Here is a 23417-nt window from a genome sequence, read left to right as displayed (position 1 = left end):
CCAAGAAGCTGAATCTAAAACAACAACAACAACGGCGGGTAACTGTGAGGGGGAGACATCAGAGTGGCGAGATGTCACCAGCGGAGTCCCACGGGACTCTGTACTTGGACCCATTCTGTTTCTAATATATGTAAATGATCTTCCGGAGGGTATCGACTCCTTCCTCTTAATGTTTGCTGATGATGCAAAAATTATGAGAAGAATGAAGACAGAGACTACAAGACGACCTGGACAAATTGGACGAATGGTCTTAAAATGGCTATTAAAGTTCAACTCAGAAAAGTGTAAAGGAATGAAATTAGGCGAAGGGGACAGGAGGCCGAAGACATTTCACGGAGGTGAAATCTTGCAAGTCAAATAGAGAGAAAGATCTGGGGGTTGATATCACACCGAACCTGTCCCCAGAAGCCATCAAAAGAATATCATTAGCGAATTTGCTAGATTGGCCAACATAACTATCTTTAGAAACGTGTGTAAGGAATCATTCAGAACCTTGTATACCACTTATGTTAGACCAATCCTGGACTATACAGCTCCAACCAGAAGTTCACACCTAGTTAAACATAAGTAAAAGTTAGAGAAGATTCAGAGGTATGCCACCAGACTAGTCCCAGAACTGAAAGGTATGAGCTGCGAGGAAAGGCTACGGGAGCTAAACCTCGCGTTCCTGGAAGAGAGAAGAGTAAGGGAAGACATGCTTACTACCTACAAAATTCTCAAGAGAAATTGACAGGGTAGACAAAGACAGACTGTTCAGCACGGGTGGAACACGAACAAGGGGACACAGGTGGAAACTGAGTACCCAATTGAGCCTCAGACACATTAGAAAGAATTGTGGTGGAGGCTGACTCCATACACAGTTTCAAATTTAGACACGATAGATCCCAATAGGCTCAAGAATCTGTACACCAGTTGACTGACAGTTGAGAGGCGGGACCAAAGAGCCAAAGATCAACCCCTGGTGGCACAATTAGGCGACTATAAAGAACAGTGTGCGAGGAGCCTATGCTACGCTTTCCAATTTCAGAATTGTCTTTAGATACGTGGTGAAACATAACAGAAGTTATCCATGACCTTTGTGAGTCCAAAGTTGGAATATGCAGCAGATGTATGGTGCCCATATCTTAAGAAGCACAGCAATAAACAAAAAAAGATGCAAAGACCTGCAACAAAATTGCTTCCGGAACTAAAAGACAAGAGCTACGAGGAGAGGATAAAGGCATTAAATATGCCAGAGCTAGAAGACATAAGAAAAAAGGGCAATATGATCACTACGAACAAAGTAGTGAAGGGAATCGACAAAACCGATAAAGAATTCTTGAAACCTGGAACTCTAAAAAAAGGAGGTCAAAGATTTAAGCTAACTAAACAACGCTGCCGAAAGAACATTAGAAAATTCACTTTCGCAGAGTGGTAGACGGCTGGAAGTGAGAAGGTGGCGGAGGCCAGAACCATCAGTAGTTTAAAAGCGTTATAAGACAAAGAGTACTGGGAAGACGGGACACCACGAGCGACTTTCGTAATTACAAATAAACACAGCCCCCCCCCACACACAGGGAGAATTTCTGATGAGTGAACAGTGCTCGGGAGGTCATAGTCCTAAGGGCCTAGGTTCGATTTCCAGCAGAGGCAAATGGGCAGAGTTCCTTTCACCCTGATGCCCCTGTTACCTAGCAGTAAATAGGTACCTGGTAGTTAGACAGCTGCCACGGGCTGCTTCCTGTGTGTGTGTGTGTGTGTATTATTTGTCTGCAGAATCGAGATATTAGCACTTGGCCTTTCTAACGAATCTATTTTTCCTATATTATATCTACTACATATGAACAAATCCACAAGGGCCGTGACGAGGGTTCGAACCTACGTCCGAGAGGATCCCAGGCGCGCCTTAATCGACTGAGCTACGTCATGGTAAAAGAATTGCACCCGGGAAATCAACTTGACCTACCACGGATCCTGCAGCCTCTCCGAGACACAAACCAGGTTTTTACACAATTCCCCCCTTGTACCCCGAGCTCTGTCAATAAGCTATTCTACCTCTTCGCTTCATTACACACACAAATCACAATAGCGTGATGCATCAAATGAACAAATCCACAAGGGAGATAGGTTCCCAGTTGCAATTCCTCTCCATATCGTAGCTTAGTGGATTAAGGCAGCGTCCTGGATCATCTCGGACGCAAGTTCGAACCCTCGTAGATGGTAGATGGTAAGATGGTAGTGGACAGGAAGCATGCTCGGCTTATCAAGCTCCCTTACGCAAGCTTCGTGAAGCAATGCTTGTATTAATAATAACATTTGGAAATTATTTCAAAATGTGGGGCAGGACCGAGTCATCCAAACCTGTGAACGAGGCCACATTATTACGTCACAATAATTCACAACCGACGCATTTCTTTATATCCACACGTGTCCTTGTAAGTCTACCTGTGTCTTAATATATTGCATGTGTACTTACAAATCTTTCCAGGTCGCCGAAGGTGTCAGTCCTGTTGACAGGTGCGAAGAAAAAATTAAGATCCTGTTCACTGACTCCCAGTTCCTGGCCGTGGGTGGGAAGGAGTTCATTCCAGTCATGGGAGCGTTTACACTGACCACTTTTCTTACGGAGGAAGGTACACTCCATGTTGCCTGGCCGACGGGCTCACGCACACTGATCCTCCACACTACCAGACCTGCTTTTATACCTCGGTGGGCGTGGCCACGCCGTAGACTCCGCCCCTCAACTGATCTGTTAAATGACTTGCCATTAACTATGGGGTGCATAATAAATGAACTAACTAAAACATTAACCATCTCTCCATGCAGGCACTCCGTAAGGAACCTCAAGGGTTCTTACCTGACCAGAAACGTGCGAACCAAAGCAACCCACTTTATATCGAGGTCGATACATAGAAAACGTTAATATTACGGTGCTTTCATTTTAATAAATGCGTCGCCTTTTGACGAATTGGTGAATTCCGTAAAAAATGCGACGGATCACGGAGCAACAAGGGCAGGAAGGAAGGAAGGCGTAATCCACACTAACTTAGCCTTAATTACCGTGCAGGTGACAGGTAGACTTAACTGATCACCCAGACTGTTGTAGCCTTAACCTTCACATTATTAACAATTCAACTTAGCTTCAAAAACTGAATTTATTCACGTCAATTAGTCAGGTTGTACCCGATTAACCCCTTAACTATCTATTACACGTCACCCGAGAGCCAATGGGGGACAGGCAAGTCATATGGTTGGTGTGTATGGCAGACTTAACAAGCACCTTGCAATGATCAATAGTCTTATATGTCCTCCTATAGGACACTCACGAGTCCTGAATTTACCTGAATTTTACCTGAGGGCCACTAACACGAGTGGCCTCGACGAGGACAGGAAGCCGGCGGCTTATCAAAGGTTCCCCAAAATTGCCCTCATGATTTTCTTCCAAGACAAATAGTGTATAGTTCTGTGGCACAGTAGGCTACGTTCCCGGCTCACAACCAAGGAATCTGGAGCCAGTCATCGGACAGGACAAATACGGTCGGGTATGTTTCCTTCCACCTGATGCATCTGTTCACCTAGCAGTAAACAGATAGTCAGGGTTATTAAACTGTTGGGGGTTGCATCCTGGAAACCAAATAATTCGCCGCCCTCTGCTGGGGTTAACACGACACAAGTTACTTTCTGACGAACAAGGCTGTTCGCCAACGAATTTGAAAACCTAACATAATCTTGTTTAATCCAGGCTAATATGCCTAACCAAATCTTATCTAACCTAAGCTAAGCTAAGCTAACCCAGTCAAATACAGCCTATCCTAACCCATCTTAGTCTAACCTAACCTCATCTAACCTAACCTAACCCATCTTAGCCTAACCTAACCTATCCTATGTTAACCCAGCCTGGTTGATACCTGGTTGATGGGGTTCTGGGAGTTCTTCTACTCCCCCAAGCCCGGCCCGACGTCAAGAAACTGTCGTATTAAAGTGGCTCCTTATCCTAACCTACCAGAGGACCCAGAACAGAAAACGGGAGAGTGTGTGAACTTCACGAGGCCGCTACTATTTTATGGTACGACGATTTTGCTGGGCTAAAGTTGACTATACGTCAAAATGCGACGTGCTATTAGGAGGATAACGGTCTTAGAACTGAAAACGGGCGTTTTTGATTCGTCTTGAGGTCAGGCTGCGCCTTGTGTGATGTTCCGTCAAGTCTAGCGTGACGGAACCTGTACATCCTCTCACTCTGACACGTGTACACATACACGGTGACACATGTTCCTGTTGCAACAGCCTGTTAGAACAGCCTTTTACAGCAGCCTTTTACAGCAGCCTGTTACAGCAGCCTGTTACAACAGCCTGTTACAACACCTTGTTACAACAGCCTGTTACAGCAGCCTGTTACAGCACCTTGTTACGGCACCTTGTTACAGCACCTTGTTACAGCACCTTGTTACAGCACCTTGTTATGGCACCTTGTTACAACAGCCTGTTACAGCACCTTGTTACAGCAGCCTGTTATGGCACCTTGTTACAACAGCCTGTTACAGCACCTTGTTATGGCACCTTGTTACAACAGCCTGTTACAGCAGCCTGTTACAGCACCTTGTTACGGCACCTTGTTACAGCACCTTGTTACAGCACCTTGTTATGGCACCTTGTTACAACAGCCTGTTACAGCACCTTGTTACAGCAGCCTGTTACAGCACCTTGTTACGGCACCTTGTTACAGCACCTTGTTACAGCACCTTGTTATGGCACCTTGTTACAACAGCCTGTTACAGCACCTTGTTACAGCAGCCTGTTACAGCACCTTGTTACAGCACCTTGTTACAGCAGCTTGTTACAGCACCTTGTTACAACAGCCTGTTACAGCAGCTTGTTACAGCACCTTGTTACAGCAGCTTGTTACAGCACCTTGTTACAGCACCTTGTTACAGCAGGTTATCCCAGGTCGTGGGACCAGCGGAGCTGGGAGACCGACCCTGGTTCAAGCGAACACAACCTCGTTACACCGACCAGGAAAATTACACAAATGTAGGAAAATTATAATTAATATTCATCCCGCTATAATCTTCACTATGACGAAGTTTTGTGATAGTCTGCTTCAGTGTACACACACACACACACACACTACACACACACTACACACACACTATACACACACACACACACACTATACACACACACACACTACACACACACTATACACACACACTATACACACACACACACACACTACACACACACACACACACACATACACACATAAGACACAGTACCACATAAGAAAATAGTGCACAAACTGGAGATGCAGACAGGAGTGAAAGGTACTCCACTGGATAAGGGATCAAAAGCAACAGAAGACAGAGTCAATGTGAGGGGTGAGGTCTCAGAGTGGCGAGAAGTCACCAGTGGAGTCCTTCAGGGATCAGTTCTTGGACCTATACTGTTCCTGATATATGTAAATGATCTCCCAGAGGGAATAGACTTGTTCCTCTCAATGTTTGCTGATGATGCAAACATATGAGGAGGATTAAGACAGAGGAAGATAGTATGAGTCTACAAGATGATTAAAACAAACTGAAGGAATGGTCTAACAAATGGCTACTAAAGTTCAACTCGAGTAAATGAAAGATAATGAAACTAGGAGGTGGAAACAGGAGGCCAGACACAGGATACGGAATAGGAGATGAAGTCCTTCTAGGAGATGAAGATATCTAGGAGTTGATATCACACCAAACTGTCTCCCGAAGCCCTACATAAAAGCAATAACATCGGCGGCGTATGCGAGGCTGGCTAACATCAGAACAGCCTTCAGGAACCTGTGTAAGGAATCTTTCAGAACCCTGAATACTACGTATGTAAGGCCAATCCTGGAGTATGCGGCCCCAGCATGGAGCCTGTACCTTGTCAAGCACAAGACGAGGCTGGAAAAAGTTTAGAGGTATGCCACTGGTTGATACCTGGTTGATGGGGTTCTGGGAGTTCTTCTACTCCCCAAGCCCGGCTCGAAGCCAGGCTCGACTTGTGAGAGTTTGGTCCACCAAGCTGTTGCTTGGAGCGGCCCGCAGTCCCACATACCCACCACAGCCCGGTTGGTCCGGAACGCCTTTTAGAAAACTATCTAGTTTTCTCTTGAAGATGTCCACGGTTGTTCCCGCAATATTTCTTATAGTCGCTGGGAGGACGTCGAACAGCCACGGACCTCTGATGTTTATACAGTGTTCTCTGATTGTGCCTATGGCACCCCTGCTCTTCACTGGTTCTATTCTGCATTTTCTTCCATATCGTTCACTCCAGTATGTTGTTATTTTACTGTGTAGATTAGGGACCTGGCCTTCCAGTATTTTCCATGTGTATATTATTTGGTATCTCTCTCGTCTCCTATCCAGTGAATACATTTGGAGGGCTTTGAGACGATCCCAATAATTTAAGTGCTTTATCTCGTCTATGCGTGCCGTGTATGTTCTCTGTATTCCCTCTATTTCAGCAATCTCCTGCTCTGAAGGGGGAAGTGAGTACTGAGCAGTACTAGAGACGGGACAGCACAAGTGACTTGAAGAGTACAACCATTGTGATGGGATCCCTGGATTTGAAAGTTCTCGTAATCCATCCTATAATTTTTCTGGCTGACGCAATATTTGCTTGGTTATGCTCCCTAAACGTTAGATCGTCGGACATCATTATTCCCAAATCCTTGACATACTGTTTACCTATTATTCCCATTGACCTCATTTTGTGTGCAATCACTCCATGATCACATTTGTCGAATGCCTTTGCAAAGTCTGTGTATACTACATCTGCATTTTGCTTTTCTTCTAGAGCTTCTGTGATTTTGTCATAGTGGTTGAGTAACTGTGACAGACAGGATCTTCCCGCTCTAAATCCATGTTGTCTTGGGTTGTGTAGCTCATTATTTTCCATAAAACTAGAAATTTGATTCCTAATCACTCTTTTAAAAACTTTTATATGTGATGTTAGTGCAACTGGCCTATAACTTTTTGCCAAGGCTTTACTTCCCCCCCCCCCCTTGTGCAAAGGAGCTATATTTGCAGATTTAAGTGCTGCTGGTATCTCCCCTGTATCCAGGCTCTTTCTCCATATTACGCTGAGTGCTCGCGCTACTGGTACTTTACATTTCTTTATGAATATTGAATTCCATGAGTCAGGCCCAGGAGCTGAGTGCATGGGCATATTGTCAATTTCTCTTTCAAAGTCTTCCGAGTTCGTGTTAATATCCGTGATATTATCTGCAGCTTGAATGTCATTCATAAAGAAGCTGTCTGGGTCATCAACTTTCATGTTGTTTATTGGTGTGCTAAACATAGCCTCATACTGGCTTCTTAGAATTTCACTAATTTCTTTGTTGTCCTCTGTGTACGTACCTTCAGTTGTAATTAAAGGTCCAATACAGGTGGAGTTTTTTTATTTTGCATATGTGAAAAAATATTTTGGATTTTTCTTCATCTCTTGTATAGCTTTCTGTTCCAATTCCATTTCCTCAGCCTCGTATGATCGCTTCAACGTTTGTTCTAATTCTTCGATCTCCCTATTTAGGTTTATTTTCCTTGCTTGTGATAGTCGTGTCTGCCGAAGCATTTCCGTTATTTTTTTCCTTCTGTACAGTCGTCTGAGTTCTCTTTCTTGAGTGGTCCTCTTCCTGCCCCTCCTCACAGGCACGTGCTTCAAGCAGACCTTGTATGCTTCAGCTGTCAGTTGAGCCATCTCCCTGTGTGGGAGTTTTGTCGCTTAAGACCGTCTCCCATTGAATGGTTGCAAGGTCTACATTTATTTTTTCCCAGTCGATCCTCTTATTGTTGAAATTGAATCGATTGAATATTCCTTCTCGCTTGATGAGGTCTCTTAGACCTACTACCATTTTTATACTAGTTCGCACTTCAATGAGCTTATGGTCTGAGTATGTAGTATCTGAGATTGTAATGTCTCTGATTAGTTCATGATTGTGAATAGCAAGTCTAGTGTGTTTTCGTTCCTAGTTGGATCTGTGATGTGTTGACTGAGCGAGAATTTGTTACAGAATCCTCCCCCATCATCTTCACCTCCACCCCCCCCACACCGCTGACCCCCCTGCCCCATCACCCCCCTCCCTCCCCTTCCGTCTCCTCACTACCTTGTGGGAAAATATGGTGCGCGACGGGAAATGCCTCCAGCCTCCAACTGTTCCTTGACGTGCACACCTGGTGGTGGAGGTACCGGGGTGGTGGAGGTACCGGGGTGGTGGAGGTACCGGGGTAGTGGAGGTACCGGGGTAGTGGAGGTACTGGAGTGGTGGAGGTACCGGGGTGGTGGAGGTACCGGGGTGGTGGAGGTACCGGGGTGGTGGAGGTACCGGGGTGGTGGAGGTACTGGAGTGGTGGAGGTACCGGGGTGGTGGAGGTACCGGGGTAGTGGAGGTACTGGAGTGGTGGAGGTACCGGGGTGGTGGAGGTACTGGAGTGGTGGAGGTACCGGGGTGGTGGAGGTACCGGGGTGGCGGAGGTACCGGGGTGGTGGAGGTACCGGGGTAGTGGAGGTACCGGGGTGGTGGAGGTACCGGGGTGGTGGAGGTACCGGGGTGGTGGAGGTACCGGGGTGGTGGAGGTCTGTACCACCGTCCTTGAACCACTGCTTTTCCTTATTCTTGTATCAGATTTAGACAAAATTCAAGTCACAGCTTCGTATCCTCATCTGCAGATCTTCATACAGTCCCCGTGGCGCAGAGGTAAAACACTCGCCCTCGTACTTTGGCCTGGGTTCGTATCCTGAACTCCGGACTGCTGGAACAAAGGTACGGAACAGCGCCACGATTCAACAAGCAGTTACCCAAGTACTTAAAAACTCGTACAACATCTTTTCTCAGTCTCTGGCGGCTTTGTTTATATATATTAAACAGTTCATGGGCACTGAAGCACCAGGAGGCTGTTAGTAACAATAACAGTAACAATTCTGAACAGTGAGCCGTCAGAATATGGGGGACGCTGGAACTGAGGGGAACTACGGAACAGTAGGTCTTCGGAACAGTAGAACACCGGAAGAGTGGGTGGTCGGAACAGTCCAATATTGTGGAACACCGGACACCGGAACAGTGGGAGGGACGATCATTGGAATCATGAGTCATTGTAAGAACAAGGCATCGTAAGAGGACGTCGTCGTAAGAGGACGTCGTCGTAAGAGGACGTCGTCGTAAGAGGACGTCGTCGTAAGAGCAAGTCCGCCTCCCATACGGAAGGCAGGGAACAAAGTCAGCGTCCCCCCACACATCTAACATAATACACACCACCAGGAAAAGGATCATGCAGATACCAGAGGAAAATATGTGAAGCTGAAAACAATTTTTCCTGGACGCCCGATGATGACAAGCCTGTGTATGAGGCTCACACGGCTGGCAGCAGCGGCGGCCCTGGCCGGCAGCGCCGGAGGACAGATGCAACATAAACTCTTACGATAAAAGTTTCTGATGATAAGTAATCTGATGGTAAAAGCTACAGATGAAGGAAGCTGAGAGCGAGAGAGGCCGACCAAGTACCTGGTCCTGGACAACTAGTGTCCGGAGTGGCTAGTAAACTTGGATTAAGGCCATCCACCTTTTAAACTAGAATCACAACTTTTTACAGTGTAATATGCATGAGATAAATTTTTTTGTATGTGTGTGTGTGTGTGTATTTACCTATCAGTACTTATACATCAATGTGTATGGGTTTTTAGTTCTTTGCGTCCTTTTCTCCTCTCCCCCCTTCCCTGCCTACTAGCCGTGTATGTGTTGTATTTCAATTTAACTATTGTGACTTTTCTTGTGAAAACAGGTACACACAAGATCGAGATGGTTACCTAGGCTGTGAAGGGGGTTCAGAGACTACATAACAGGCACCATGGCAATGGGAGGACGAAGAATAGTAGAAGCAGTAATATATAATTACCATCCATTAAATGAAAAAATACCCCAGGCATGAGCATTACAGGAACAACATGGCAGTTACAACTATAATTGAAAAGGGCAGCCTCTATCCCCTGTAGACATCGACCCCGTCTGCTTATCATGGGAGACTTCAACCATGGCAGGGATAGACTGGGAGAACGAGTCACTACACCGGGGGTGCAGAAACATGGACACCTAAACTTTTGGAGGTGGCAACAAGAAACACTATAAGCCAGCATGTCAGGGGACCCACAAACTACTGACGGCCAAGACCGTCAGTAGTTTCAAAGCATTATATGACAAAGAGTGCTGGGAAGACGGGACACCACGAGCGTAGCTCTCATCCTGTAACTACACTTAGGTAATTACAATAACGAGAGGCAACGGCCAACCAGCTAGACTCGACCTGGTATTCACTTTGAACGATTCAGACTCAAGAGAAATCAACTTCTAAGCCCCTTGGGGATGAGTGATCAGTGTGTATTGATGTTTGAGTATCTGGTAGCAAGAGTTATAACTTACTCGAGGAAGAGACCAGAAAACAAAAGGCTGGCATACAGAAAGGGAAAGTATGAGGAAATAAGAAAATTCCTAATAGAAATGCCATGACTAACAGAACTCAGAGTAAAAGATGCCCAAGACATGATGGACTACATCACCCAGGAGGCAGCAGACAAGGAAACAAACCAAGTACAAATGAGGAACCATGTTCCTCATGGTTTAATCCATGAGGAACATGGTTCCTCATGGATTAAAATGAGGAACATTTTAATGTTTCTCAGTTTAATCAGGGAAGCAAGATGACAAAGCAACTAAGCACAACCACGTGGAGAACTTAGAGAAATAACAAGCACCAGAGAGCAGAGGAAGATACCAGAGGGACAGGAATTAGTACCTCAGAGTGAGAAGAGACGCAGAGAGAGACAGTACGAAAATGACTTGGCAAATAAAGCAGATCCCCATCCCAAACTGCTGCACAGCCACAGCAGAAAGAAATCAACAGTGAAGGAACGGGTGATGAAACTGAGGATAAGAGCAGACAGGTTCACTACAAATGACGCGGAGGTGCAGTTACAGCACCGCTCCTGTGCCAGGTAAGTCCACTACGGGATCACCATAGCCCGTGCTGCTTTGCAACTTTTTGTTCCGAGTTGCTGAATCTAAAACAACAACAACAACATGGAGGTGTTTGAGGAACTCGATAACAGATTCCAGGAAATCTTCACAATTGAGCAAGGAGAAAATCCTGCCCAGACACCACTGGAGGAGTCTTAAGGGAGCAGGGGCTAAATTCACGAAGCAGTTGAGCAGTTCCTTTTAAAGTTATTAATGGAGTTTGTCAACACCGGACAACACCGGTGTTGACAAAGGCCCAGATAGGCCGAAACGTTCATCTTTCTTTCCCATTTGTCTGTGGATTTTCCGCATTATATTATATATATATAAAGTCACGATAACCTCTCAGGAAGATATTAGGCCAGCTCCATCATCACCTATTCTACCACATCACGTCTGCACATTCAAGAATTTACAGCAAGAACAACAACTACTTCTCAGTGGAGTCTGGCCCTAGCTTCGGTGCGGGGCAGACGTGTTGCATCGGCGCTCCAGCAGTTTGGTGTTGTTTGCCCGTTTCGGCCGGTTGGGGGCGGGTGTGTGTCTGCTCGCCTGTGCTGACGTGGCGTTACGATGGGGGTCCCTCTACCCCCAGTCGTCCGGACTCAGTCTGTGGGACTAGAGTTCTCTGTGCGGGCTGGTTACCCGGAGATTGCCCTGGCTTGTGAAATGCTCTCTGTCCCTGTGTTTGCGATTTATGGGGTCGAGTTGGTAACGGCCCGTAGGGCCATTGTGAAGTTTGCCGAGGAGGCGGCGTATCGCGATTTTCTCCGGCGATACGAGGGGCGGACACTGCCTCTGCCGGATGGTGCGGGCACTGTCACCCTCTCGGATAGAAGTGGTGCACTTACTTACGTCAGTGTGCATGGGGCTCCCTTGGAGTTTCCAGAGGCTCTGCTACGGCGGTATTTCGGGCGGTTTGGCGCAGTTATTAGTGTGAGAGTGAACGTGGTGTCTTCTAGTCCTCTTAAGGGTGTGAGGTCTAACATTCGCACCCTGGGCATGAGACTCCGGGCGGATATTCCGTCCTCTGTGCGCCTTATGGGGTACAACGTTCGGGTGTTTTACGCCCGTCAGCCGCGGACGTGTTATCGTTGTGGTCTTTTGGGCCATCAGGCTGCTGACTGTTCTGCGCCTCCTGTTGCACCAGTGAACCTCTTCAGTGAGGAGGATTTTCCGCCCCTTCCTGTGGGGGATGATTCGGTGGGTATGGACGTCTCTTCGGCTGAGGAGGTGCCCTCTGTAGCAGCTGTTGCTCCGCCTGTTGCGCCCCCTGTTGTTGCCGCATCTCTTCCAGAGGTTGGGTCCTCGCCTAGTGCTCCGGCTGATGTCCCTGCGCCTCTTCCGCCTGCCGTTTGCTCAGACCCCTCGTCTTCCAGTTCTTCCTCTGCTGTATCTGTCCCGGTCCCTGCACCCTCGCCGTCTGTCCCGGCTGTGCTGGGAGATGAGGTGGATCCGGTATTCCCTCCTGTGCCTGGCCTGGTGCCCCGTGTGGTTGAGGAGGCTGCCGTGCTGCGGCGTGCGTCGGTTCGCTCGGTTGGTGCTGCGCGGGTCGCCGAGTCTGCCTCCGGGTCTGATGATGTGCGGCCCGAGCCTAAGCGTTCCCGGCGTTCTTCTGTGTGGGCTGATGTTGGCGAATTCGACGAGTGTCGTCCTTCCGTTGACGGTGGCGTGGCTCCGGATGTGGTGCACACTACGGTGGTGGCGGAGGTACACTTGCCTGAGGATGCCGGTGCCGGCGTTTCGGCCTCCACTTCTGGTCCGGTGTCCGAGGGTCCTGCTTCAGGTGCGTTGCCTGCGTCGGATGGCTCCGGTTCTTCGTGGGCGGTGGTTCCCCCTGCTGTAGTTGGTGGTGAGCGGGGTGGCCTGGTGGTGATGTTGAGAAAGGATGCTCGCTCTGGATGTTCTGTGGCCCCTTCCTCGTTACCCGTTTCCTCGGCAGCGGTCTTGCCGCCTCTTCCGTTTCCTGCAGTCCCTTCCGTGTCTCCTGCGGTATCCATGGAGGTGCTATCGTCTCAGCGTCCGACACCTGCTCCTATGGCGAAGGCGTGGCAGGCTCGGCGTCCCTCGTCCGCTTCTCCGGTGTCATCTGCTTCCTCGAAGGGCGTGGTTGGCGCTCCCCGGCCTCGTTATGCGACTTGCGTCAGTGACCTTAGGCATTGGCCGATGCCGCCAGATATAGATGTTCCTGAGTTTATGTTACCCGCTCGAGCGCGGGGGGTCGAAAACCCTACCGACCTTGAAGATCTAGTCTGGGAAGCTTACAAGGCGAAATATCCTTATGATCTTTTCCCGGAGAAGTACATTTCTCACGAGGTTCCTCGCAAGTGATTTCTATGTATTTTGTGTTGCCTGGTTGTGGGGTGTGTATGTGAGTGGGTGGGGTGGGTATTGTTTCCCGGTTCCTGCGTGCTCCGGTTTGTATTGTGGGTTTTCTTGTATGGCTAGTGGGGGGGGGGGTGCGGTTCCTGTACGTTTGTGTGTTTGGTTGTGGATGTCGTGTGCGCTTGTTTGTCATCTTGTGTGCTCTTTGTTATGTGTGCATTATGTGTTTGAGGTGTTAGCAGACTTGTTTTGTATGTTTCTCGCCTCTCTGTTTCCCTTATGTTTGTATTACGCTGTGTTTATATTTGTGTTATGTTTGTATATGCATTTTTGTTTTGTGGTCAGCCCTTCTGGCTGGTCTTCTTGATTTGTTCCTTTGTCATTGTTCATGTGTGTACTTTGTACTTTTGTTCTATGTTATATTTGTTCTGTTTTTATTGTACATTATACGCATGCTTGCATGTAAAAAAAAAAAAAAAAAAAAAAAAAAAAAAAAAAAAAAAAAAAAAAAACTACTTCTCAGACGTCTAGACAGTACCACCAGTATACCTCCTCCAGGGCCCATCAGCCCACCGTACCTGACGACGGCCCCAGGATCACACCACAGTCTGAAACAAGCACAATGGTAGTTTGAGTGAGCCGGTTCCCAGTTAGCAACGACACCAGCGCCACCTGGACGGCTGTTTCTCCTATATATAGAGGCTAACAAGCTCCAACAAATCCATGGGAGACATCTCCCGTCACGCAGGGTGCAGTCGCACCTCCACAGATCTCCAGTATCAGCTCTTGATACTGGTAATGGCTCAAAAGGGCCACCACTTACGGGCTATTCATGCCCGTGCCACCTCTTGGGTGGCTTAATCTTTATCAATCAATCATCCAACAAGTCAGAATACTCCTACGTGCTCAACTGCCTGGATCTGTTAACATACGCCTGTGTATGGTAGAAGATTTATGCAGCCTAGCTCACAGTATGCGAAAAGTGACGTTATTTTTAAGAGGACGGGTTGCACAGTATTCACGCACCATTTTATTGTTTGCAATTTAACGTAACGTAACGTTTGTCTTTTGTATTTGTACATTTTGAGTAAAGCCAAGTTTTGATACTATTTTTACTTATGTAAAGTGGTTGGAGGTAATTTTCTTAAGAGAGAAAAAAATTAAATACTATGTTTTATCCTACAATTGCCTCAGTACGAAGATAAATAGTTGTCTAATTTTTGTTTTTTTTTGTGACCAGCATTCCTTCTGCCCTATGGAGACTGCGCTACCATCCATTTTCACGTCACTAATATATATATAGTGTATATATATATATATATATATATATATATATATATATATATATATATATATATATATATATATTATAACTAAATATTATATATATATATTATATAATTATGTATATATTATATATTATATATATATATATATATATATAATTATATATATATATATATATAATTATATATATATATATATATATATATATAATTATTATATATACATATAAACTCAAAGTAGGTATGGCAGGGAATTAAATAGGTCAGGAGTCATTGCAATACACAACCGATGGCTAGAAAAGTGCGGTCCAAGAGCTTGAGCTCGATCTTACAGGCAGAAATAGGTGAGTGCATGCGCGCGCACACACACACAGACACACACACACACACACACACACACACACACACACACACACACACACACACACACACACACACACACAGGGGGCGTGTGCGGTAAAGTAGGAAAACTTCAGCACTTGCCTCTTGCCCAGAGTGTTATCTGGCGGGGTCTAATTATATCATCCCCCCCCCCCTCATCTACCCCTTCCCTACACCCCCCCCTCATCTACCCCTTCCCTACACCCTCCCCCTCATCTACCCCTTCCCTACACCCTCCCCCTCATCTACCCCTTCCCTACACCCTCCCCCTTATCTACCCCTTCATCTCATCTAGCCACCCTTTCATCTACCCCTCCCCCGTCATCATTCCCAGTGCTATATAGTCGTAATGGCTTGGCGCTTTCTGTATATATGACTCGTAAAGATTGATGCTGAGAGAGGTGGTGTAGGAAGAGCAGCAATGTGCCACTTTGACCAAAATATTGGCTATGGGAGCAAGATCACGCAGGAAGACATGTTATAGTAAGTCTTACTGAACAATACGAGTCTTACAATACGAGAATATTACCGTGATAAACAGTATTCTTTGAAGGCGGTTCCACGAGAATTTGTCACGTGGAACAACCACAGGTGTGTGTATATATAACAATGGAACTAGAGGGATACAAGCTGGTCTGTGTTATGTAATGATCAGTTGGTTATACTTGGTTAGGCTGGGATAGATAGATTAAGCTGGGAGAGATAGGTTAGGTTGGGATAGATAGGTTAGGCTGGGATAGATAGGTTTGGTTAGGAACATAGAACGAAGCATTTAAGAAGGTGAATGTAGGGGGGGATAGGTAAGGAGAGAGAGTGTGGAGAGTAGAGGGAGGCTGGGGAGGAAGAGTGGAGGCAGGTAGAGAGAACAGGTGTGAGGAAACAGGTGTGTGAGGGGTAGGGGGGAGGGGGGGTTATGCTACATACATAAACTGTATGTAGCACTAGTTTAATGGAAGAGGTGAGGGCCAAGAACTAGAGCCTAGTGAAAGTCTCCGTCCCACTGATGGAAATGAATTGACTGGTAATGATACCTCAATGGTGTAAAAAAAATAGTTCGGGGATAGAGGCGAGGCTCAAGAGCTAGAGTCTACTGAAAGTCTCTGGCCCGAGTGTAAGACACACGGTACCGAGTTCTATGACAAGAACCTGAGCCCATGAACTATGTCCTTTCCATAGACTGTTCCAAATGAGTCTGTTTTAAATTTTGTCAACATCTGAAAATGGCACCAAATCTGGAATGTTGGACCAAAGTCTGTCTAGAGGCGGGGCCGAAGAATGCTGTCATTTCCATAGACTTCGCCCAAAATGCTGCTATTTTAAATTTCGTAAATATCGGACCAACAGCTATGATACAAAGGAGTTATTTGACTAGAGGCGGGGCCAGGAACTAACGTCCGACTATGTAGAAACCTTCTATGCTTAATGTACTTCCCTAAAACTATATCTCTAAATTTTCCTCGGCGCTGTGTTCATCTCAAGAGGTAAGTTACGGGCTCACCATAGCCCGTGCTACTTGGAACTTGTTCCGAGTAGCTGAATCTATAACAACAACTCATCTCAACACACCGGCAGCGACGGGACTCGAACCAGGACTCTGCGGAGGTTCACGCTCCTCTTAAGACCACCCCTAAAAAGAGGGACCATTTTAGGGGTGACCGCAGAACAAAAACTTTGCAAGAACAACAACAAAACCACAGGTGTTTGTTATGGTGTCGTAACCACTGTTAACTAACATCAAGGTTTACTCTTGAAAGATTCATACAACAGGATATTATCCTCAGCCACATACTGAAAAGTGGCACAGATCACAACACTCAAGAACCTATATAATGAGACATTGAAAACACTGCATATTACCTACGTGAGACTAGTACTAGCGTATGCAGCTGCCATCGTGGAGCCCCCACCTTATAGAAGTACCTAAGTGGAAAATTATAATATAAATTATTGTGTTGAGGGGACAGGAAGCCAGAGTGTATTCATATACGTTAGGCTTATAGGGAGAACACGCAATAAAGACGAGGACACAAGTCAGGATTATCCACAAAACAGAAGGTAGCTGGGATGGATAAAGGATACAAGAGAGCACTCAGTAGCACGACCAACGCCGGGAATGATGGAGTCCAGGAGCTGAAGCTCCATAAAGCAATCTCAGCTCAGTAGCTCAGGCAGCGTCTAGGATGCTCTCGGACGCAGGTTCGAATCCTCATCACGGCTCTTGTGGATTTGTTCATAAAGCAAGTACAAACACATAACGAGAGCAAATTGTTGAGCTCCACCAGCAAGAGATTTAAATAATTAACTTTCGTTTAAGCAGAGAAAGAGAGCATTCTCCTTAATTGGTTGCTGGTGATTAGTGTAGCCTCCACCACCACCACTACTGCCTCAACCCCAAACCTCCCTGACACACCACAACCACACCTACACCACACCACAACCACCCCCGACACCACACCACAACCAATAGTGTAAATTAATCGTCTAGAAGAGAAATTATTCATATATACTGTATTTTATATATATATATATATATATATATATATATATATATATATATATATATATATATATGGCACAACTCTCCTAAACACGAGAGTTAAGTATACAACTTTAGAACACTTTCCCACCAGGAGACTCGAACCCTAGCCAGCACAGAAGCCTTCCAGCAACTGGCATAACAGGTACGCCTTAACCCTCTGCACCACCGCTCAGACCCTTAAAAGAGATGGTAATTTCGGAGTATTTAAATACCCCAAAGATCAACACCTCCCAAGAGCACCAGAGCAAGTGAGGGGTCATTTAGACGTTAATTTCATCAAGTCCCTGTTAATATGGGAAGACAGTGTCTCTGCTTAAGGCACAACTCTCCTAAACACGAGAGTTAAGTATACAACTTTAGAACACTTTCCCACCAGGAGACTCGAACCCTAGCCAGCACAGAAGCCTTCCAGCAACTGGCATAACAGGTACGCCTTAACCCTCTGCACCACCGCTCAGACCCTTAAAAGAGATGGTAATTTCGGAGTATTTAAATACCCCAAAGATCAACACCTCCCAAGAGCACCAGAGCAAGTGAGGGGTCATTTAGACGTTAATTTCATCAAGTCCCTGTTAATATGGGAAGACACAGTGTCTCTGCTTAAGGCACAACTCTCCTAAACACGAGAGTTAAGTATACAACTTTAGAACACTTTCCCACCAGGAGACTCGAACCCTAGCCAGCACAGAAGCCTTCCAGCAACTGGCATAACAGGTACGCCTTAACCCTCTGCACCACCGCTCAGACCCTTAAAAGAGATGGTAATTTCGGAGTATTTAAATACCCCAAAGATCAACACCTCCCAAGAGCACCAGAGCAAGTGAGGGGTCATTTAGACGTTAATTTCATCAAGTCCCTGTTAATATGGGAAGACACAGTGTCTCTGCTTAAGGCACAACTCTCCTAAACACGAGAGTTAAGTATACAACTTTAGAACACTTTCCCACCAGGAGACTCGAACCCTAGCCAGCACAGAAGCCTTCCAGCAACTGGCATAACAGGTACGCCTTAACCCTCTGCACCACCGCTCAGACCCTTAAAAGAGATGGTAATTTCGGAGTATTTAAATACCCCAAAGATCAACACCTCCCAAGAGCACCAGAGCAAGTGAGGGGTCATTTAGACGTTAATTTCATCAAGTCCCTGTTAATATGGGAAGACACAGTGTCTCTGCTTAAGGCACAACTCTCCTAAACACGAGAGTTAAGTATACAACTTTAGAACACTTTCCCACCAGGAGACTCGAACCCTAGTCTCGTCCCCTAGAACCCGAGTCTCCTGGTGTGAAAGTGTTCTAAAGTTGTATACTTAACTCTCGTGTTTAGGAGAGTTGTGCCTTAAGCAGAGACACTGTGTCTTCCCATATTAACAGGGACTTGATGAAATTAACGTCTAAATGACCCCTCACTTGCTCTGGTGCTCTTGGGAGGTGTTGATCTTTGGGGTATTTAAATACTCCGAAATTACCATCTCTTTTAAGGGTCTGAGCGGTGGTGCAGAGGGTTAAGGCGTACCTGTTATGCCAGTTGCTGGAAGGCTTCTGTGCTGGCTAGGGTTCGAGTCTCCTGGTGGGAAAGTGTTCTAAAGTTGTATACTTAACTCTCGTGTTTAGGAGAGTTGTGCCTTAAGCAGAGACACTGTGTCTTCCCATATTAACAGGGACTTGATGAAATTAACGTCTAAATGACCCCTCACTTGCTCTGGTGCTCTTGGGAGGTGTTGATCTTTGGGGTATTTAAATACTCCGAAATTACCATCTCTTTTAAGGGTCTGAGCGGTGGTGCAGAGGGTTAAGGCGTACCTGTTATGCCAGTTGCTGGAAGGCTTCTGTGCTGGCTAGGGTTCGAGTCTCCTGGTGGGAAAGTGTTCTAAAGTTGTATACTTAACTCTCGTGTTTAGGAGAGTTGTGCCTTAAGCAGAGACACTGTGTCTTCCCATATTAACAGGGACTTGATGAAATTAACGTCTAAATGACCCCTCACTTGCTCTGGTGCTCTTGGGAGGTGTTGATCTTTGGGGTATTTAAATACTCCGAAATTACCATCTCTTTTAAGGGTCTGAGCGGTGGTGCAGAGGGTTAAGGCGTACCTGTTATGCCAGTTGCTGGAAGGCTTCTGTGCTGGCTAGGGTTCGAGTCTCCTGGTGGGAAAGTGTTCTAAAGTTGTATACTTAACTCTCGTGTTTAGGAGAGTTGTGCCTTAAGCAGAGACACTGTGTCTTCCCATATTAACAGGGACTTGATGAAATTAACGTCTAAATGACCCCTCACTTGCTCTGGTGCTCTTGGGAGGTGTTGATCTTTGGGGTATTTAAATACTCCGAAATTACCATCTCTTTTAAGGGTCTGAGCGGTGGTGCAGAGGGTTAAGGCGTACCTGTTATGCCAGTTGCTGGAAGGCTTCTGTGCTGGCTAGGGTTCGAGTCTCCTGGTGGGAAAGTGTTCTAAAGTTGTATACTTAACTCTCGTGTTTAGGAGAGTTGTGCTTTAAGCAGAGACACTGTGTCTTCCCATATTAACAGGGACTTGATGAAATTAACGTCTAAATGACCCCTCACTTGCTCCGGTGCTCTTGGGAGGTGTTGATCTTTGGGGTATTTAAATACTCCGAAATTACCATATCTTTTAAGGGTCTGAGCGGTGGTGCAGAGGGTTAAGGCGTACCTGTTATGCCAGTTGCTGGAAGGCTTCTGTGCTGGCTAGGGTTCGAGTCTCCTGGTGGGAAAGTGTTCTAAAGTTATATATATATATATATATATATATATATATATATATATATATATATATATATATATATATATATATATATATATATGTATGTATGTATATATAAAATCAAGACCAGTCAACAGTCTACAGAGAGCATGATGGGAGTGGTTGGGGGCCTCCAGCGCCCTGGAGCAAGTCACTCCCCCAGGCTGACTTGCCACAAACCCCAATCACCGGCACCAAGAGTAACAAACCCCCAGCTGTACAAACCTCCCAGCGACCTGCCACTTTGACTGAAAAACCACATAAATCACACACTCCCACGACACATCCTCCAACCTCTCCTAGATATTCATCACGGTGTACTACTGATACGTCAAAGAAGACCAATGTAATGACATCCCAGACGTAGAAATCAGAAATAACACACCATAACCCATTTTCAACTAACCTACCCCAACTTAACCCAATTTTATACACGTTAACCCCATGTTGCGTAATGTACTCTAACTCACCCTTTCATAATCTACCCTAACCTATCTGAATTGCGACTAAATCCCAAACATACTCTCAGTCTTTTGACTAAACAACACATTTATCATAAAACAGTAACACTTGGATACCACCATCAACACCACCCTTTGCACAGTTACAAACTCATTAAGATTTCTACTTAGATTCAACAGAGCAGAAGAAGTTGTTAAACACATATGGCAAAATCTTACTGAAACGACCATACGAGTCACAAAAACTCATACTCCGCCCAAGTAAAACAGAAACAAGCAACACTTAGTGGACCAGCCAGAGGCTTAGGGCCCTGAAAAAAAAACACCCCTTATCTTTGCCATCCTAAGTCCATTTCTACATATATGTTTATTTTCTCACTATCCTCACACAAATAGTTGGATGTTGGATATGTGCCAAATTCTGAACATTGAAGCCTCACCATAAGTGCCGCATCTATCAACATCTCTCGTGCAGTCATTGGGAGGAAAAACCGTCATGCAAACTGCACGTATCACGAACAAGCAACAGCAATGCTAGAGACAATTTCCGCAGGACAAAACTGCACAAACTAATCTTAATCCTCAGTGATAGCGCTCTAGATACACAGGGAGATATTGAACTATAATTCAGGACTTACCACTGATACATTTATTTAAATACGAGTGTAGAGTGACTGGCACGCGAGGCTACTTATCACAAACACCCGATTCATCTCAATTCTAGCAAACGCTACCAGTGAATCTATCCTCTTAGGCTATGCTGTGATAATTTACAGAGCCTTTGGGTTGTCAATTTTGGATAAGTTATTAAATGTTTTGTAGAGTGTAAATTGGCCAATTGCATGCTTTATAACCTTAATATGTTTTATATATTGTTAATCGTTATATTGTGGTGTAACACCCCAATATCCAATAAGTTTTAACTTAATCTTTTCAATTTGACTTAATCTCTTCAATCCAATCTGAAGATATGTATAACATCATGTATATATAATAATCTATAATTTATCAAATAATCAATTGCTATCATAGTTATTATTAATTTATCATATGAGTTTAGCATATTTGCATATAGTACCTTGTATAATTCAACTACTTGTTGTGATAATTACTAGTATTTCATTATTGACTGCAAGATCTCAGAGCTAGGCTAGACTGTGTACAGTGTTCAGATCTTTTGATTATAGAACAGAACCAGTAATTACAGTCATTGTACTTTGTTTATCATTTAATCCATTGTATAAAATACAATGATGTGTTGAAATGCCTGCAGGTATATTGAGTTTCTGCAATCAATAATCTTGATCACCCATAAGGAACATTGCCTGATAACTAGTCATTTATCTTTATCAAAGGACAAGAGGAACTGGATTTACAACCCACCTATTGACTTGTAAAAGCTAAGAATATCAGTCTCTTACTTTTGCATGCTTATTTAGAGTAATTTTTGAGTTAAAGTCCATGTAATTTTTTGTCTAGCTGCTCGGGTGACCTGACAACCAACCAGGAGTCAGAGACCGGGGTCCGGGGACGTTGATCCACGGAACTAATGCAATGTATTCTTGATACCGCCCTGGAGCATACCTCGAGAGGGTTTTGGGCGTTCTTCTACTCCCCGAGTCCGGCCTGAGGCCAGGGTCGACTTGTGATAACTTGGTCCAACAGGCTGTTGCTTGGAGCGGCCCAAAGGCCCACATATCTACTACATGCTGGTTGGTCCGGTACCTCTTGCAATACCTTATCTAAGTGCCAGCAAGCCAGCAGGTGCCCATTTCCATCACTATCACCCAGCCACCCCTCACTATTTATTTATGTATATATACATACAATAAGGTACACTGTATATATCACATATATAGTCCCAGAAGTTGGGTCATTTCCGCTAGCATGGAGCACCATACCCTGGCGGTGGAACCACAAGTCACCCAACACGACCGAAGAGGAATATATACATGAAAGTCCCTTATCATGCATATATGGACTCCCGCACATGAATGAATACATATGAAGTGTATTACACACACACACACACACTTTCTTTCAAAGGTTCCTAGGATCAACGTCCCCAGGGGCCGGTCTCTCACCAGGGCTCTCCTGCGGTAAGTGGTCTAGTCCATCAGGCTGTTGGACTCGGCTGTGATTTGTACAGATTATATTATTAAAACATAAATAATCATCATTGAGTTTCTTACTATTAATAGCCCAAAGTAGCCCAACTTGCGGTGAAACTAGCCCAAAAAATCGCAAGTAGTGAAATTAAAAATTTGGGAGCGCGGGGCTCTTAAAAAGCCCAATTCGCTACTTGTAGCCCAATCTGGCAACCCTGTTCTGACTCTCTGCACCTATTTTCATTTTCAAATTACGAATTTTTATACCGAAAATATGCCAATTACGGAAAACGGCGATGGGTGTTTTTGCCCAAACCCCCCTGCAGTTTTCAAAATATCTGAAATGTTGGAAATTTGACTCATGAGCGTGATTTTTGAGCTGAATTCTGACAGTTCAAACGTATTTACAGCTCCTATATATAGGCAAGGGCAACAATCCACTAAATGACCTCCACCGTAGATATAGTACTATGACGAACTGACAACGACCTCCCTCTTTCTTTGCCATTTTTCTTGATTGGTTTTACTTTCGTAAATTGTTGGTATAATAATTTAAC

The 23417-nt window shown here is 45.3% G+C and overlaps 2 protein-coding genes across 4 annotated transcripts in view; both read right to left on the bottom strand.

Annotated features, from left to right (window-relative positions):
- LOC138365552 (histone PARylation factor 1-like) overlaps positions 1 to 2723 on the bottom strand; it is a 31244-nt gene extending 28521 nt beyond the window's left edge. For 2 of the 3 annotated variants that reach the window (XM_069325996.1, XM_069325998.1), the window contains exon 1: positions 2456 to 2666. In XM_069325996.1, coding sequence (XP_069182097.1) covers positions 2456 to 2574 — 119 coding nt within the window. In that variant the 5' untranslated portion in view covers positions 2575 to 2666. Of the gene's footprint in view, positions 1 to 2455 lie in introns of all 3 variants that reach the window. The other variant, XM_069325999.1, reaches the window with a different exon arrangement.
- LOC138365551 (uncharacterized) overlaps positions 2666 to 23417 on the bottom strand; it is an 80601-nt gene continuing 59849 nt past the window's right edge. The window contains exon 11 of the mRNA XM_069325993.1: positions 2666 to 2728. The gene's annotated coding sequence lies outside the window, so the exon portion shown is untranslated. The remainder of the gene's footprint in view (positions 2729 to 23417) is intronic.

The sequence above is a fragment of the Procambarus clarkii genome, chromosome 17 (assembly GCF_040958095.1).
Source record: "Procambarus clarkii isolate CNS0578487 chromosome 17, FALCON_Pclarkii_2.0, whole genome shotgun sequence".
In the NCBI taxonomy this organism is placed as follows: Eukaryota; Metazoa; Arthropoda; class Malacostraca; order Decapoda; family Cambaridae; genus Procambarus; species Procambarus clarkii.
The sequence above is the reverse complement of the archived record's forward strand: the minus strand, read 5'-3'. Positions and strand labels throughout refer to the sequence as shown.